The sequence below is a fragment of the Oncorhynchus keta genome, chromosome 17 (genome assembly GCF_023373465.1).
Source record: "Oncorhynchus keta strain PuntledgeMale-10-30-2019 chromosome 17, Oket_V2, whole genome shotgun sequence".
NCBI lineage: Eukaryota > Metazoa > Chordata > Actinopteri > Salmoniformes > Salmonidae > Oncorhynchus > Oncorhynchus keta.
The window spans coordinates 46,857,651-46,876,768 of record NC_068437.1 but is presented as its reverse complement, the minus strand read 5'-3'; the positions used below and the strand labels follow the sequence as shown (position 1 = coordinate 46,876,768).

General features: G+C 43.4%; 1 protein-coding gene across 1 annotated transcript; it reads left to right on the top strand.

The window, feature by feature from the left end:
* The first annotated feature begins 213 nt into the window (after nucleotides 1-213).
* Nucleotides 214-17,620, top strand: tes (testis derived transcript (3 LIM domains)). The gene is made up of 8 exons (XM_052466277.1): nucleotides 214-453; nucleotides 8,664-8,749; nucleotides 9,879-10,485; nucleotides 11,029-11,286; nucleotides 11,719-11,859; nucleotides 14,449-14,664; nucleotides 14,922-15,080; nucleotides 16,357-17,620. Exons 1-8 carry the CDS (start codon nucleotides 427-429, stop codon nucleotides 16,546-16,548), a joined length of 1,686 nt encoding a protein of 561 aa, XP_052322237.1. The 5' UTR covers nucleotides 214-426; the 3' UTR covers nucleotides 16,549-17,620.
* Nucleotides 17,621-19,118: the final 1,498 nt, after the last annotated feature.

The following is a 19,118-nucleotide window of genomic DNA, read 5'->3' as shown; positions in this document are numbered from 1 at the left end:
TGTAAACACTAACAACAATAGGCTCATGACTGCCTAATATATTTGCTCCACCAGAACCAATACAACCACACCCAACAAAACAGCATTGAAAGGATTAACCTAGTAGTTTACGTGTTCATTCATTTTTTTTTATAGTTGAGGAGGCCCCCCTTGCTAAACGATGATTGGCTGTCCTGTACTTTATTGGTTGCTCACTCAATTCCAATTGGTCCAGAATTGAAGAACTTGTATAGCGGAAGCCTTTCATAGTAACAAAGCAATGAACGGGACCGTTCCGGAAGAAGTGGTGGCAGCGTAAAACCGATAAACTTTCGGTTGTGTTTCTAAAGATAAGTGTCAACGTAAAGTGAGTCCAAGTTTTTGTGTATTTACTTTGAAAGTTTACGGCGGGTCTAAACCAGCATAGCCTACAGCGGGGAACTGAAAATGGAGGTAGAAAAGGAAATCAAGAAGGTAAGTCCTCATGCCTATGTATAGTTCCAGATAAGACATGGCAACGCCCTGAGAGGTGTATCCTACAAGCTAGTAAAGTCAGCAAGGAAGATGGCTCGTTCTGTCATTAAAGCCAGTAACTTTTGCTAACAGACTACCTCTTGACTAAAATATTAATGTGTTAGCAATATGTAGCCAATTGCTAGAACCTTCGAACTAGAGGTCAGTTTATCAAATAAAACAAACCCGTAGTTGGTCTAATATGTTTTGACATTGTTCGCATCCTAACCATTGGTGTCTTTTTCTCAATATCATGTTTCAACAATCTGATTCTGAAGGTGAGGACGGACGTCCCGTCTCCCACGCGCGACCACTCATCAATGATACCGGTCTGATGCAGCAGACAGCATCGTTTAGATACAACAAAGCACCTAACTACTACATCGATTGAGTCACTCAATTGTATTTATAGCATTATAACAAAGGACCATTCTCTGTTAATTCAACTGTCAAGAGATTAAGAGAGATTAAGGCATGAGAGTGGAGTGGGGGCTCCATGATTCCAGCCCTTATCTGTCAGCTATCATCAAGGTCCACTCGCCTGTACAAAGGGAAAGCGTCGCAGTAATGGTCTTTAAGATTCGGTAGATTACCAGCGTGAAGCCGCGATAATTACTAGATCACTAATCATAAATGTGAGACCCCGATAATTGTCAAACTGCTAATGACCTTTGATCAAAGAAAACTACTTGTTTTGATTATGTCTGCTCGATTATCTTCAAAGAGTATCAATAATATAACTCTGTTAATGCATTCTGAAGGCATCAAGTTCTCAAGATGTAATTGGGCCCTTGCTCATAAGATCATCTGGCATTTGAAATTCAGATTTTCTGGACTGTGGCTACTTTCCCTTGTCAACCTGAGACACCTCATGGCAATGTGTCATTGGTCTTGTTCCCTTGATCAAACTTGACATGCATCAACCAATGGCTGCATGCTACATCATCGACTGACAGATTGCTATCACATATGTGTTTAGCCTTTTTACATGTATATGGCTCTAGTCCACTCTTACTGATCTTCATTAATCAGTATCCTAAAGGCATCATTATCTCCCTAATGGGCTTCTGGGAAGAGAGGCTTCTAGGATGTTCCTGAGAAATTTAAGTAAACATTGACAATTTATACTGAACAAAAAATATAAACACAACATGTAAAGTGTTGGTCCCATGTTTCATGAGTTGAAATGAATGATCCCTGAAATGTTCTATACGCACAAACTTATTTCTCTCAAATGTTGTGAAATATTTTCCTTACATCCCTGTTAGTGAGCATTTCTCCCTTGCTGAGATAATCCATCCACCTGACAGGTGTGGCATATCAAGAAGCGGATTAAACAGCATGATCATTACATAGGTGCACTTTGGGAGTGTACAATTGGCAAGCCTACTGCAGGGATGTCCATCAGAACTGTTGCCAGAGAATTGAATGTTAATTTCTCTACCGTAATCCGCCTCCAACGTTGTTTTAGAGAATTTTGCAGTACGTCCAACGGGCCTCACAACCACAGACCACGTGTAGCCACGCCAGCCCAGGACCTCCACATCCGGTTTCGTCACCTGCGGGATCATCTGAGACCAGCCACACTGACAGTTGATGAAACTGTGGGTTTGCACAACCTGAAGAATTTCTGCACAAACTGTCAGAAACTGACTCCGGGAAGCTCATCTGTGTGCTTGTTGTCCTCACCAGGATCTTGACCTGACTGCAGTTTGGCGTCGTCACCGACTTCAGTGGGAAAATGTTCACCTTCGATGTCCAATGGCATGATGAAGTGTGCTCTTTACAGATGAATCCCGGTTTCAACTGTACCAGGCAGATGGCAGCGTGTATGGTGTTGTGTGGGTGAGCATTTTTCTGATGTCAACATTGTGAACAGAGTGTTCTGCAGTGGGGTTATGGTATGGGCAGGCATAAGCTATGGACAACGAACACAATTGCATTTTATCAATGGGAATTTCAATGCACAGAGATACCTTGATGAGATCGTGAGGCCCATTGTCGTGCTGTTCATCCGCCCCCATCGCCTCATGTTTCAGCATAATGCACAGCCCCATGTTGCAAGGATCTGGACACAATTCCTGGAAGCTGAAAATGTCTCAGTTTTTACATAGCCTTCATACTCACCAGACATGTCACCCATTGAGCATGTTCGAGATGCTCTGAATTAGAGGTCGACCGATTATGATGTTTCAACGCCAATACCGATTTATTGGAGGACCAAAAAAAGCAGTTTTTAAATCTTGTATTATTTTTTACATTTAATTTATTTGTAATAATGACAATTACTACAACTACTGAATTAACACTTATTTTAACTTAATATAATACATAAATAAAAATCCATTTAGCATCAAATAAATAATGAAACATGTTAAATTTGGTTTAAATAATGCAAAAAGAAAGTGTTGGAGAAGTAAAAGTGCAATATGTTCCATGTAAAACGTTTGAGTTCCTTGCTCAGAATATGAGACCTGTTTCATATGAGAGTTCAATATTCCAAGGTAAGAGGTTTTAGTTAATATAGTATTTATAGGACTATTTCTCTCTCTACCATTTGTATTTCATATACCTTTGACTATTGGATGTTCTTATAGGCACTTTAGTATTGCCAGTGTAACAGTATAGCTTCCGTTCCTCTCCTCGCTCGAACCAGGAACACATCAACAACAGCCACACTCGAAGCATCGTTACCCATCGCTCCACAAAAGCCGCTGCCCTTGCAGAGCAAGGGGAACAACTACTCCATGTCTCAGAGCGAGTGACGTATGAAACACTTAGCGCGCACCCCGCTAACTAGCTAGCTATTTCATATCGGTTACACCAGCCATTAGGCTGATAGGCTTGAAGTCATAAACAGAGCTACTGGCAAAATGCACGAAAGTGCTGTTTGAATGAATAGGAGCCTGCTGCTGCCTACCATTGCTCAGTCAGACTGCTCTATCAAATCATATAATTAAGTCTTAATATAACACACAGAAATATGAGCCTTTGGTCATTAATATGGTCGAATCTGTAAACTATCATTTCAAAAACAAAATGTTTATTATATCAGTGAAATATGGAAACGTTCGGTATTTTATCTAACAGGTGGCATCCATAAGTCTAAATATTCTTGTTACATTGTACAACCTTCAATGTTATGTCATAATTATGTAAAATTCTGGCAAATTAGTTCGAAATGAGCCAGGCGGCCCAAACTGTTGCATATACCCTTACTCTGCGCGCAATGAACCCAAGAGAAGTGACACAATTTCACCTGGTTAATATTGCCTGCTAACCTGGATTTCTTCTAGCTAAATATGCAGGTTTAAAAATATATACTTCTGTGTATTGATTTTAAGAAAGGCATTGGTGTTTATGGTTAGGTACAGTCGTGCAACTATTGTGCTTTTCGCAAATACGCTTTTGTTTAATCATCCCCCAGCGTTGCATCGATTATATGCAACGCAGGACACGCTAGATAAACTAGGAAATATCATCAACCATGTGTCGTTAACTAGTGATTTATGATTGATTTAGTTTTTTATAAGATAAGTTTAATGCTGGCTAGCAACTTAACTTTGCTTCTACTGCATTCGCGTAACAGGCAGGCTACTCGTGGAGTGCAATGAGGCAGGTGGTTAGAGCGTTGGACTAGTTAACTGTAAGGTTGCAAGATTGAATCCCAGAGCTGACAAGGTACAAATCTGTCGTTCTGCCCCTGAACAAGGCAGTTAACCCACTGTTCCTAGGCCTTCATTGAAAATAGGAATTTGTTCTTAACCAGAAGGGGACTAGGGTTCCAATTTGGGAACCCCCCCCCCCCACGTTCAGCTGGAAGGTGGCGCATGGAACGCCTTGTTTATCTACCCAGCAAGTCAGATTTCTAAAATGTTTTACGGCGAAAACATAGCACATATTTATGTCAAACCACCACCGAAGACACAGCTAATTTGCATAGCCAAGTTGAAAAAAATATGCAATCAACAAACGCAGGATTAAAAGAAATAATGCACTAACCTTTTGAAATCTTCATCAGATGACAGTAATATAACATGTTACACAGTACATTTATGTTTTTTTCAATAATATGCTATATATATCCATAAATCTCTGTTTACAATGATGCATCGTTCAAAAAATGCTACTCAAATGTCCTGAGAAATGACGATAGCTCCGGCAGATAACGTCAGCTAACAAGGAATACACATCATAAACTTTGACTAAATATGCATGTTCTATATATATATATATACACTTCTTCTAAATGCAATCGCTGTGTTACATTTATTTTTAACGTTACAGTTTTTGTTCACTAGGCTATACTATGAGTCGGCGTTCAAAAAGTAGCATTATGGCTCCTCTATCTTGGAGTCCACAGAAACCCAAATTTACCACATAAATATTCCCTTACCTTTGCTGTTCTTCCATCAGAAGACCTGGAAGGTATTATACTTACCAAAAACAGCCTTTAGTTTTGCAGTCTGTGTCTTTCGGTTCTTAAACACGACACATTTCGGTTGAAATGTAGCCAAAAGTCAAGTGGATGCACACCAAAACGTCAAACTTACATATTATATCTCGACTAAACTTATCAAACTAAGTTCATAATCAAGCTTTAACATGTTATAAAGGTGTACAGCAATCGTGAGGACGAACAGAAACGCATGCATTGTATAATCGATCTTGGAAAAGAGACAGGACCGGAGCAGAGCTTGCATGAAAGTGACCTGTTTTTTCGCGTGACCGAAAGGTTTCGGCCCGCCAAAACTCTCGTGAGCGCGCGATTCTCACAATGAGAAGCCCCATTGAAAGCTGAGATCGCGCTGAAGACAGAGAGACTGTTCCCAGACCTTTAAGTGCTTGGGGAGGGTGGGGGCGATGACGTCAAAGTTGGGCCAACTTTTCTGATTACAAGAGAGCGTTTGGGAGAATGACTGCCCTGAGAGTTCTGCTTTACATACAGACATAATTTAAACGGTTTTAGAAGCTTTAGAGTGTTTTCTATTCAATAATATTTTTTTATTTGCATATATTAGCAACTTTTGACAAAAAAAAAAATGTTTACTATGGACACGCAATTAGTCCAGCGGGGGCAGTAGACAGCCCTATCCCCAACAGGTTTTAACTAACTTGCCTAGTTAAATAAAGGTAAAAAAAATAAAAATAAAATTAAATGGGCAAAATCGGCGTCCAAAAATACTGATTTCCGATTGTTATGAAAACTTGAAATCGGCCCTATTAATCGGCCATTCCGATTAATCGGTTGACCTCTATTTGTAAGTCGCTCTGGACTGATGATGTGTTGTTGCAATAGTAATTCCCATCAATATCCAGCAACTTTGCACAGCCATTGAAGAGTGTGACAACAGGCCACAATCAACAGCCTGATCAACTCAATGCGAAGAAGATGTGTTGCGCTGCATGAGGCACATGGTGGAAACACCAGATACTGACTGGTTTCCTGATCCACACCCCTAAAGATGCATATCTGACCAACAGATGCATATCTGTATTCCCAGTCATGTGAAATCCATAGATTAGGGCCTCATGTATTTCAGTTGACTGAGTTCCTTATATGAACTGTAACTCAGTAAAATCTTTGAAATTGTTCCATGTTATTTTTTAAAATATTTTTGTTCACTATATATTTTCAGAAGAGAGGAAGCAAGCAAGGCTGTTTGATGGACTTCTGAATACAGAAAAGATGAGATGGACACTGCAGAGCCTTGCAGTTGAAGTCGGAAGTTTACACACACACCTTAGCTAAATACATTTTTACTCAGTTTTTCACAATTCCTGACATTTAATCCTAGTAAAAATTCCCTGTCTTAGGTCAGTTAGGATCACCACTTTATTTTAAGAATGTGAAATGTCAGAATAATAGTATAGAGTGATTTCTGCTTTTATTTATTTTCTCACATTCCCAGTGGGTCAAAAGTTTACGAACACTCAATTAGTATTTGGTAGCATTACCTTTAAGTTGTTTAACTTAGGTAGATTTCCACAAGCTTCCCACAATAAGTTGGGTGACTTTTGGCCCACTCCCCCTGACAGAGTGGGTGTAACTGAGTCAGGTTTGTAGGCCTCCTTGCTCGCACATGCTTTTTGAGTTCTGCCCACAAATATCCTATGGGATTGAGGTCAGAACTTTGTGATGGCCACTCCAATACCTTGGCTTTGTTGTCCTTAAGCCATTTTCCACAACTTTGTAAGTATGCTTGAGGTCATTGTCCATTTGGAATACCCATTTGCGACCAAGCTTTAACTTCCTGACTGTTGTCTTGAGATGTTGCTTCAATATATCCATGTAATTTTCCTCCCTCATGATGACCTCTATTTTGTGAGGTGCAACAGTCCTTCCTGCAGCAAGCACCCGCACAACATGATGCTGCCACCCCCTGTGCTTCATGGTTGGGATGGTGTTCTTCGGCTTGCAAGCCTCCCCTTTTTCCTCTAAACATGACGATGGTCATTATGGCCAAACGGTTCTATTTTTGTTTCATCAGACCAGAGGACATTTCTCCAAAAAGTACGGCTTTGTCCCCATGTGTAGTTGCAAACCGTAGTCTGTTTTTTTTTTATGGTGGTTTTGAAGCAGTGGCTTCTTCCTTGCGGAGCAGCCTTTCAGGTTATGTCGATATAGGACTCGTTTTACTGTGGATATAGATACTTTTGTACCGGTTTCCTCCAGCATCTTCACAAGGTCCTTTGCTGTTGTTCTGGGATTGATTTGCCTTTTTCACACCAAAGTTAATCTCTAGGAAACAGAACGCGTCGCCTTCCTGAGCAGTATGACGGCTGCGTGGTCCCTTGGTGTTTATACTTGCGTACTATTGTTTGAGTTCTTTTGTTTTTTTCATGATGTCAAGAGGCACTGAGTTTGAAGGTAGGCCTTGAAATACATCCACAGGTACACCTCCAAATGTCAATTAGCTTATCAAGCTTCTAAAGCCATGACATTTTTATTTATTTTTAAAGGCACAGTCAACTTTGCACAACCTGCAACTATAGTGTAGTATCATTGTACCATCTAAACCTCTGTGAAATACATTTTCCATAACCAAAAATATTGTATTTTCAGCTGTTTGAATCTTGTGCACCAAACCGAAAGTAAAAGACTCAAAGTAAACTTAAAAAATGGGAAGTATAGCAATAGCGCGCAGAACAGATCTACCGCTTCTTAGACTTGTTTTCTATTAGAATGACAGACCTATACTATAACATGCATTTATATGTGAATTTTGTCAGGTCGCCAAAAAGTGACCTATTGCAGCTTTAAGTGGAGAAAAGGGGGTGATGGGTTAATGTAAATATTATCTACAGGTCACACTCTTATAAGATCTAATCTGGTTTGAGCTTGGCATTCCTCTTTAGAGGCTGGCTGCTCATTCCCAAAGGCCGAGGGGGGCTCACTGCTCCACTTTCAGGGCTCCCTGAGCCAAAAAACGGCCTTCACCAAACAGGAGTGTGGTTTTTTTGCGTCCCAAATGGCACCCTAATCCCTATGTAGTGCACTTCTTTTGACCAGGGCCCATAGGGCATTGTAGAGGGAAAAGGGTGCCATTTGGGATGCAACCCTGGAGAGGGGCTCTCTTTCAGCATTGTGGATTACTTGACCGTATAAGGGCTCAGACAGCAGTAATGTGCAAGACTGACAACACTGGTGTTTTGAAGTAGAGAAGGTAGTCTGTCTGAGTGATACGAATGTGAAGGGGGAAGGGGATTCTACAGTATGCGCTGTGACTATAAACTCTGGAATTATGCCTATAGCCTAGTGAGTCTTATTTAGTTGGCAAGTAGCCTAACATCCAAAATAGGCACTGGAGGTAAACTAATCAGAACAGAAGAGAATGCATTCAGAATGGTTGAGAAAAGTGGGCTGTTGCTTGACACATCAAATCTGGAATATAGGGATTAAGGGGGGATTAACAGGACATCAGTTTCTGTTTTTATTTTATTTGTTGTTTTATACGCAAATGTCAAGGTGACGCTGTACATCAACAGAACGCTGCAGATTCTGCTAACGAGGGTATTTGAAAAGGCCATTCCAAAAACAATTAAGCCTAAATAGTAACTGCACCATATGAACTTCAGTAAATATCAAGCCCTGGCTGCTATGAAGTAATTTCTAACGACCATGTACGTCTGTTAATCTAATTAATGTGCTGTGTTCTGTCTGTTGGCAGATGACCCTGGGCCATGAAATTGGCGCCGGGGCGGCGTGTCTGAAATGCAAGGACAAGTGTGAGGGGTTTGAGCTACACTTCTGGAGGTTTGTACTGTATTGTTGTCTCTGTGCTGTGTACTTATTATCATTTTTCATATATTGAATTCAAGATAATCCAGACCCAATGGGGACAACAACAATGCTTATTTTCTCTTAGCTTCACAACAACAGGGAAAGCCACAGGCCCTGAAAGCATGTTGCAACCGATCATTGTTGTCTACTATTACAGTTTTTGTGCTCTTAAATTTGAAATAACCTTCATGTCCTACATTACTTTGACTTCCTGTCTGATTTCTGGATTTACAATGCGGTCTTTATCTGGACCAATGCCTCATGAAAATAAGTCTCCCCCAATGTTCTCAAGTCAAGCCAGCATTCCTGCTTCCCTCGACAATTATCCACACTCGGCTAGCTTTCCTGAAGACATCACAACAGGTGCCTACTGCAGTGGCCAGTTGCTATGGCAACACCTAACTGCCACAATTCCTTCCGTCTTGATCATGGTCAGGTGTGCAGGGCAAGCCCAGTCTGTGGAAATAAGAACGGAACAGGAAAGACATTGTGTGTTATTTGATGTAATTTGATCCTAAGGTGACAACATCACTCATCCCATCTTAGCAGAAGTGTGGTGATCTCACTTGTCCAGTATCCTGCCTCCCACAACTCCACTTACTCACAAGCTTGTGACTGTTTCCCGGAAGTCATGAATATTTCCTCTTCCATGACCACTGATCTGAAAAGATGTGAAAGCAATAGGGTATCTATCTAAATGCCTGGGCCTTAGACCTGCTTTAGGCTATAGGGCAGGTGTATTCAATTCTGACCCTATGAGGTCCGACGTTTTCTGTTCTACCTGATAATTCATTGCACCTGGTGTCCCTGGTCTAAATCAGTCCCTGCTTAGAAGGAAACAATATCTATTTTTAAAAGCAGTTGAGGTTCAGTGATGAGTTTCAGGGCTGTATGGCCTACCTACTGGCCACACGCTGGTTTAACATTGTTTCCACGTCATATCAATATAATGTTATTGAACCAACGTGGAATAGATATTGAATTCAAGTCTGTGCCCAGTTGGTAGAGGTTTTCCTAGTTAGGTGATCACATTTTTGGTGAGTACTGAGACCCAACCATACGTCTAGTCTAACATATTCCCCATTGACTTTCCCCATCACAGAAAGATCTGCCGTAACTGTAAGTGTGGGCTTACGGACCACGATGTGCAGATGAACTCTGATGAAAACAGGAAGGTGGGCAAGCTGTTCGAGGATACCAAGTACACTGGCCTCATTGCCAAGCTCAAAACCGACGGTGTACCCACGTACAAGGGCAACCAGGTCACCTTCTCCATCTCTGCCAGCCCCATATCAGGAACCGCTGTTCCATACAGTCCCCAGTCTGCCCACAATGTGCCAGCCAATGCTGGCTATGGTGATGGAGCTGTGCCCGGGGCTGGAGCTGTGCCCGGGGCTGGAGCTGGGTCCGGGGCTGGAGCTGGGCCCGGAGCTGGCTATGGGGCTGGAGCTGGGCCCGGCGCTGGCTATGGGTCCGGAGCTGGAGCTGGCTATGGTGCTGGGGCTGGACCCGGAGCTGGTTATGGGTCCGTGGCTGGAGCTGGGCCCGGCGCTGGCTATGGGGCTGGGGCTGGACCCGCTACCATGCCCAAACCTGGGGCAATCAGAGCCACTGCTGTGTCAGCCAATGTCGTACCTGTCAGGAAGGATGCCGTTCCCCTGAAGTCTGTTACCTACGAGTGGGCTCCTCCAGGGGTGAAACAGCACATGGTAAGAGTATAACAGCAGTTTATCTTCAGTAACATAACAGTATAACTACTGTTTCATAGAATTAAAATACCTATGACAATCCCAGGGTTGAGAACACCGGTCTAGAAGAACCTTGCCAGTATTGTTTTAGGTTGTCTGATTTAACCAGGCTAATCACTAGAAACATACTGTCCACTAGAGGTCACACTTTGTATCTCTTCATATCCCTCAACAAGTATGTGTTAAGTAGTGGTAGTTAGGGAGAGGTTGTAAGATGTCCTATAACAACTGGTTGCCTCTCCCAATCTCTCCCTTAACAAGATCAGCACAGCAACACGGCTTAATTTTAGTCACGAGCCCAGGGAAGACTGAGTTAGATCTTCACTGCCTCTCTCTGTGGCTCTTTTTGTTTTCACTTTCTCTGTTTGTTCCTGACTCTTCCTCCCTCTTTCCTTTTCCTAATTTTTGTCAGTTTTCTCTCTTCATGTCTTTCCTTTCCTCTCTTCTCCTCCCTTCTTAACAAAGTCCTAATTCTCTCTCCTTTGCTCTCCAATTGACCGTCAGGCGGTACGCTACATCGAGCTCCTGCCCCCAGAGAGGCGTCCCATAGCGGGCACGGAGGGTGCAGCCTACCGCCGGCAACAGATGGCAGTGCAGCTACCGGAGCACGACCAGGATCCGTCCAAGTGCCATGAGCTGACCCCTGCAGAGGTCAAACAGATGCAGCAGTACGTCCGCAAGTATAAAGACGAGGCCCTGGGAGTGGGAGACATCAAACTGCCTGAGGAGATGATGGGTCAGGAGGGAGGACCAGGACAGGGAGCGCCAGGCATGGGAAGACATGGGATGGGAGCCCCTGGGCTTCCAGTTGGGGCTGGGGGATCCTTTGGTCCTGGAGTTGGGGCTGGGGGATCCTTTGGTCCTGGAGTTGGGGCTGGGGGATCCTTTGGTCCTGGAGTTGGGGCTGGGGGTTCCTTTGGTCCTGGAGTTGGGGCTGGGGGATCCTTTGGTCCTGGAGTTGGGGCTGGGTCATCCTTTGGGCCTGGAGTTGGGGCTGGGTCATCCTTTGGGCCTGGAGTTGGGGCTGGGTCATCCTTTGGGCCTGGAGTTGGGCCTGGGTCATCCTTTGGGCCTGGAGTTGGGTCTGGGGGAGCCTTTGGGCCTGGAATTGTGTCTGGGGTAGCCTTTGGGCCTGGAGGTTCTGGTCATCGAACAAGGCTTGGGTCTGGGAGTATACTCGGGCTAGTGGTACAGGCTGAACCTGGGATGGGGGCTGGAGGTTACCCTGGGGCAGGAGAAGGTGGACCAGGAGACATGGGTACTGCTGCCACTGCTGGGGCCATGGGTACTCCGGGAGCCCCTGGAGATCACCTTGCTGGACCCTGTGGACACTATGTAAGTATACTCTCCAATCGAAGTGTGAGATATTGTGACTGACTGACAGTGGGTTGTTATCCTCAGATTTGGTCCCCTTCCTTCCTACTGTATGTCTTTTCTCTCTTCCTTCATCATGTATATTGAAGAGAGCCTTTTGATTAGTCACTGTTGGTGCATTCTGGTTCCCTGATTTTGATCTCTTTCCAATGCCCTCTCTCCTCATCATGGATTTAAAAGCCCTGGAAGCATATGACCCCCCCTTCACTGTCAGACTCACTTCAGACACGTGGCTTTGTGAAGCTACGATTAGATTAAAGAGACTAGAGAATGACTGAACAAGGGAGTGATTTTCTCCGAGAAGCCGTAGATTAACTCTGATGAATAAGTAGAAGTGTGTGTTGTCAAACTATACTTCAACTATACTTCAACTAACTTTCATATGAAGTACAGTGGGGCAAAACAGTATTGTCAGCCACCAATTGTGCAAGTTCTCTCACTTAAAAAGATGAGAGGCCTGTAATTTTCATCATAGGTACACTTCAACTATGACAGACAATTTTTATTTTTTTTTATCCAGAAAATCACATTGTAGGATTTAATGAATTTATTTGCAAATGATGGTGGAAAATAAGTATTTGGTCACCTACAAACAAGCAAGATTTCTGGCTCTCACAGACCTGTAACTTCTTATTTAAGAGGCTCCTCTGTCCTCCATTCGTTACCTGTATTAATGGCACCTGTTTGAACTTGTTATCAGTATAAAAGACACCTGTCCACAACCTCAGTCACCCTCCAAACTCCACTATGGCCAAGACCAAAGAGCTGTCAAAGGACACCAGAAACAAAATTGTAGACCTACACCAGGCTGGGAAGACTGAATCTGCAATAGGTAAGCAGCTTGGTTTGAAGAAATCAACTGTGGGAGCAATTATTAGGAAATGGAAGACATACAAGACCACTGATAATCTCCCTCGATCTGGGGCTCCACGCAAGATCTCACCCTGTGGTGTCAAAATGATCACAAGAACGGTGAGCAAAAATCCCAGAACCACACGGGGGGACCTAGTGAATGACCTACAGAGAGCTGGGACCAAAGCCTACCATCAGTAACACACTACGCCGCCAGGGACTCAAATCCTGCAGTGTCAGACGTGTCCCCCTGCTTAAGCCAGTACATGTCCAGGCCCGTCTGAAGTTTGCTAGAGAGCATTTGGATGATCCAGAAGAAGATTGGGAGAATGTCATATGGTCAGATGAAACCAAAATATAACTTTTTGGTAAAAACTAAACTCGTCATGTTTGGAGGACAAAGAATGCGGAGTTTCATCCAAAGAACACCATGACTACTGTGAAGCATGGGGGTGGAAACATAATGCTTTGGGACTGTTTTTCTGCAAAGGGACCAGGATGACTGATTTGTGTAAAGGAAAGAATGAATGGGCCCATGTATTTTGAGTGAACCTCCTTCCATCAGCAAGGGCATTGAGCATGACAATGATCCCAAACACACCGCCTGGGCAACGAAGGAGTGGCTTCGTAAGAAGCATTTCAAGGTCCTGGAGTGGCCTAGCCAGTCTCCAGATCTCAACCCCATAGAAAATCTTTGGAGGGAGTTGAAAGTCTGTTGCCCAGCAACAGCCCCAAAACATCACTGCTCTAGAGGAGATCTGCATGGAAGAATGGGCCAAAATACCAGCAACAGTGTGTGAAAATCTTGTGAAGACTTGCAGAAAATGTTTGACCTCTATCTTTGCCAACAAAGGGTATATAACAAAGTATTGAGATTGACCAAATACCTATTTTCCACCCTAATTTGCAAATAAATTCATTAAAAATCCTACAATGTGATTTTCTTTATTTTCTTTTCTCATTTTGTATGTCATAGTTTAAGTGTATGAAAATTGATGAAAATTACAGGCCTCTCTCATATTTTTAAGTGGGAGAACTTGCACAATTGGTGGCTGACTAAATACTTTTTTGCCCCACTGTATATGTCTGTCACTGATGCTAGAACCAAGCGAGCTTTTCATATTGTGTATATTTATTGTCATGGATACGGTCTCTACCTTCTCTCTGTCACTCTCTCTCATTCAATGTCCATATGTTAAAGGAAAATATGCTGGAGTTGAAATGTAGAACAGTCTCACATTTGAGTTGAAATGTATATTCTCAGCAGAGAATACTGTTGGCTAGTGTAGAATGAGGACAGACATTCAACTGGCCACAAGATGGAGCCAGAAGTGAAAATATGAGTGACTCATTTTGAATAGTTTTGCATATTGATTAGTTTAGTATGGTTTTGAAGCGTGATGAAAAATGTTTCCATCTAAACAGGGTTTTGGTTCATGCAAACCCCTACAGACTGCCTGTCTGTCTTTCTACCCGTCTCTCCCCATATGCAGTTAGTTATTCCCACTGAATTAATATTTGGATTTATGGGAGCTGTCAGGCAGTGTCTTAAACTGCATAATGATGATTATGATTTAAGTTTATAATGGCTGTGCTACAGGGCCAATGTTTTAGTGAGGGCATTGCTAACGAAAGTATTTTCTCTTGTATTCCTCCTTCCTCTCACCTTCTCCTTCTATCCCCATTCCCCTTCCTCAGTCGTGCCACCAGTGCCAGCTGACCATGCGTCAGGGTGAGCCTGCAGTGTACGCAGAGCGTGCTGGCTATGACAATCTGTGGCACCCAGCCTGCTTCGTGTGCTGCACCTGCTCAGAGCTCCTGGTGGACATGATCTACTTCTGGAAGAAGGGACAGTTGTATTGCGGACGCCACTACGGAGACAGTGAGAAACCACGCTGCGGGGGCTGTGACGAGGTGAGGGGTTGGGGAGGCAGGTGTGAGAGGGGTCAGAGGTGAGCAAAGAAGGGACCGCTGTACCACGGATGCCACTGAGGAGACAGCGAGAAGCTCAGCGGTGGAGGCTGTCATGAGTATATGTTTGAGATCCATTAAACACATTGTGGAGAAAGAATGTTGGAGCTGGAGTATATTTTTAAATATGAGAGGAAAACTAAAATAATCCTTTCCCAATTCTACCTCCCCGTGTTAACCTGGTCTGTCTGTGTCTGCAGCTGATCTTCAGTAATGAGTACACACAGGCTGAGGACCAGAACTGGCATCTGAAGCACTTTTGCTGCTTTGACTGTGACTGTGTGCTGGCTGGAGAGACGTACGTTATGGAGAACAACAAGCCTGTCTGCAAGCCCTGCTACATGAAGAGCCACGCCGCGGTAAGGAACGAGAGGGAGAGAGTGTGTGTGTGTGTGTGTGCGTGCAGTACGTGGGTGATACCCTGTACAATGTGTATTGTATACATGAGATATAGTTTAAGTCTGAATTTTACACACACCATAACCAAATACATTTAAACTGTTTTTCACAATTTATGACATTTAATCATAGTAAATATTCCCTGTTTTAGGTCAGTTAGGCTCACCACTTTATTTTAAGAATATGATCTGTCAGAATAAAAGTAGTCATTTATTTATTTCATCACATTCCCAGTGGGTCAGAAGTTTACATACACTAAATTAGTATTTGGTAGCATTGCCTTTAAATTGTTTACCTTGGGTCAAACGTTTCAGGTAGCCTTCCACAAGCTTCCCGTAATAAGTTGGGTGAATTTTGGCCCATTACTCCTGACAGAGCTGGTGTAACTGAGGCAGGTTTATAGGCCTCCTTGCTCGCACACGCTTTTTCAGTTCTGCCCACAATTTGAGGTCACGACTTTGTGATGGCCACTCTAATACTTTGACTTTGTTGTCCTTAAGCCATTTTCTCACAACTTTGGAAGTATGCTTGTGGTCATTGTCCATTTGGAATACCCATTTGCGATGAAGCTTTAACTCCCTGACTGATGTCTTGAGATGTTGCTTCAATATATCCACACAATTTTCCTCCCTCATGATGACATCTATTTTGTGAAGTGCACCAGTCCCTCCTGCAGCAAAGCACCCCCACAACATGATGCTGCCACCCCCGTGCTTCACGGTTGGGATGGTTTTCTTCGGCTTGCAAGCCTCCCCCTTTTTCCTCCAAACATAATGATGGTCATTATGGCCGAACAGTTCTATTTTTGATTCATCAGTCCAGAGGACTTTTCTTCAAAAAGAACGTTCTATGTCCCCATGTGCAGTTGCAAACCTTAGTCTGTCTTTTTATGGTGGTTTTGGAGCAGTGGCTTCTTCTTTTGCGGAGCGGCCTTTCAAGTTATGTCGATTATAGGACTTGTTTTACCGTGGATATAGATACTTTTGTACCTGTATCCTCCAGCATCTTCACATGGTCCTTTGCTGCTGTTCTGGGATTGATTTGCACTTTTCGTACCAAAGTACATTCATCTCTAAGAGACGGAATGTGTCTCCTTCCTGAGTAGGAAACTATAGTTTGTATGACAGGAAATTTGTGGAGTGGTTGAAACACTTAGGTTGGAGTCATTAACTAGTTAACGACTTCACCTGTAAGTGTGTGTGTGTGTGTTTAAACAAACATCCCCTCTCTCTCCAGGTGTGTACAGCCTGTCAGAACCCAGTGGAGCCCGAGGCCCAGCGCGTGTCCTACGGGGAGTTTCACTGGCACGCTGAGCCTCAGTGCTTCCAGTGCTCCTGCTGTGCTAAGTGTCTAATTGGAGAGCGCTTCATGGCCATACAGGGAATGCTCTTCTGCTCTGTCGAGTGCAAGAAGAAGACCATGACCTAGAGAAGACCGTGACCGCAGTGTACTGTACAGCAGCTCAACCTTCTCCGGCATCCCGACCACAATCGTAATTTGAACTAAGCCTGGTCTAGAATACAAACAATAGTCTAACAATGAAATAATTAATTAATTATTAATTATTATTAAATTAATTAATTAGACTTGACCACAAGAGCTTAGCTAATTATTTTCAGTTTCCAAGTTCCTGATGGGATGGGGAAAATAATGCCTTAAATCTATTGATTCGTCTTCTCTTAACAAGATTCTCCTCTACATCTTCTCTCTACATGCACTGTTTTGTTCCACCTCTTTGTTTACTGAGATTCCTTTGGTTGGAATTTTTTTTTTTCAGAACACTTTCCTCCTTCTGAGTTTAAAGCAGCTATGGATGATTCTCAACTCTGTCTACTCAAGTATTTTTTTGGTATTGTATCAGGATCCCCATTAGTTGTTGCAAAAGCAGCAGCAGCTACTCTTCCTAGGGTCCACAGAAAACATAACTTGACATGGTACAGAACATTAGTAGACAAGAACAGTGTCCTTCCTCAAATCCGGCTGCTTTCTCTCTAGAATGTACTACTGAACTCTAAGCAGTATTATCATTAACAATTGCGGTGTAATAGTATTACAATACGTGATACTTTATGTGCAGTATTTCTGTTCTGCAGGAAGCAGCCTTTCAGTGTTGTAACAGGCTATGCAGACTATGCAATGTGACCAACTGATTCTCTCCAACCCAGTCCTGGAGAACCCCTGATAACGCAGGCTTCCACAAGTGACATTATTATGGACAACATCACTGAAATGTGAAGGCAGGTGATGTCATATCTTCAGAACATCTTAAAATGATGATGTACTTTGGAGGACCAATGAAATGATCCGAAATCGTCGAGTAGTTATCTGTACTGTGGCGTCAACTTACCTACTGCCTTCTCTCCTTCCTGCAGTCTTTTTATATTATAATCGGTTTCCCTCGCAGTCTTCACAATAACTGCCATTGGCTTTCCTTTATTTCTCTTGCACTTTATATTTTATCCTCACACTGTAACAACCTAATAAAGTTTTTTTGCAATGATTAGTCTCCCGCTTGGTTCATACTGGCAAACGGGACCTTTAACAGTCAATACTACTAGGGGTGTTAACGACACAACGCGTTGCGTTCTTGCATGTGTGTTTCCCTTTCCAACATACCTACCTAGCATACTCAATCCCCCTCAGGGACCAGTGTCGCTAGCAGGCTAATGTGGCAGCTACAATACTTCACACGGGTGGAACAGTGAACTCTGACATGGAAAAAAGGCTGTGTGACTTCGTTCCACCCACTCTTGTGGAAGTGGTGCACAATTCAAGGACGCCCCATTTTTCTCAGGGTCCATTGTCTTTTGTGGCAGCCGGCACCAAAACAATGGCTTTCTTCCCCATGCCGTAGTTTCACCTCCACGAGGCTTACAGTCAGTAGTAGGGTGTATCCCTCTCCTGACCTCTACACATACACAGCAACCCCTTGCTATACGTTTTCAATAGCAGGGGAACACCATCTAATGAAGTAGTCTGTGCATAGGGAGGGGTTTCAATCATTCCCTTGTCATATTCCTATTGGAATGTGCTTTCAATTTAAATGTACTTTTAATCCATCTCAAATCAAAGTTTATTTGTCACGTGCGCCGAATACAACAGTGAAATGCTTACTTACAGGCTCTAACCAATGGTACGAATAAAAAAGGTGTGTGTACATAAGTAAAGAAATAAAACAGTAAAGACATTTTAAAAAGAGTGGTGGGACACAATGCCGATAGTCCAGGTAACCATTCGGAGGCCGAGCAACTGCTGTACCAGGCAGTGATGCTCTCGATGTTGCAGCTGTAGAACCTTTTGAGGATCTCAGGACCCATGCCAAATCTTTTTAGTTTCCTGAGGGGAGTAGGCTTTGTCGTGCCCTCTTCACGACTGTCTTGGTGTGTTTGGACCAATCTAGTTTGTTGGTGATGTGGACACCAAGGAATTTGAAGCTCTCAACCTGCTCCACTACAGCCCCATCGATGAGAATGGGGATGTGCTCGGTGCTCATTTTCCTGTAGTCCACAATCATCTCCTTAGTCTTGGTTACGTTGAGGGATAGGTTGTATTCTGGCACCACCTGGCCAGGTCTCTGACCTCCCTCTAGGCTGTCTCGTCGTTGCCGGTGATCAGGCCTACTACCACTGTTGTGTCGTCAGCAAACTTAATGGTGTTGGCGTCGTGCCTGGCCATGCAGTCGTGAGTGAACAGGGAGTACAGGAGGTGACTGAGCATGTACCCCTGGGGAGCTCCAGTGTTGAGGATCAGCATGGCAGATGTGTTGCTACCTACCCTCACCACCTGGGGGTGGCCTGTCAGGAAGTTCAGGATCCAGTTGCAGAGGGAGGTGTTTAGTCCCAGGATCCTTAGCTTAGTGATGAGCTTTGAGGGTACTATGGTGTTGAAAGCTGAACTGTCGTCAATGAACAGCATTCTCACATAGGTATTCCTTTTGTCCAGGTGGGAAAGGGCATTGTGGAGTGCAGTAGAGATTGCATCATCTGTGGATCTGTTTG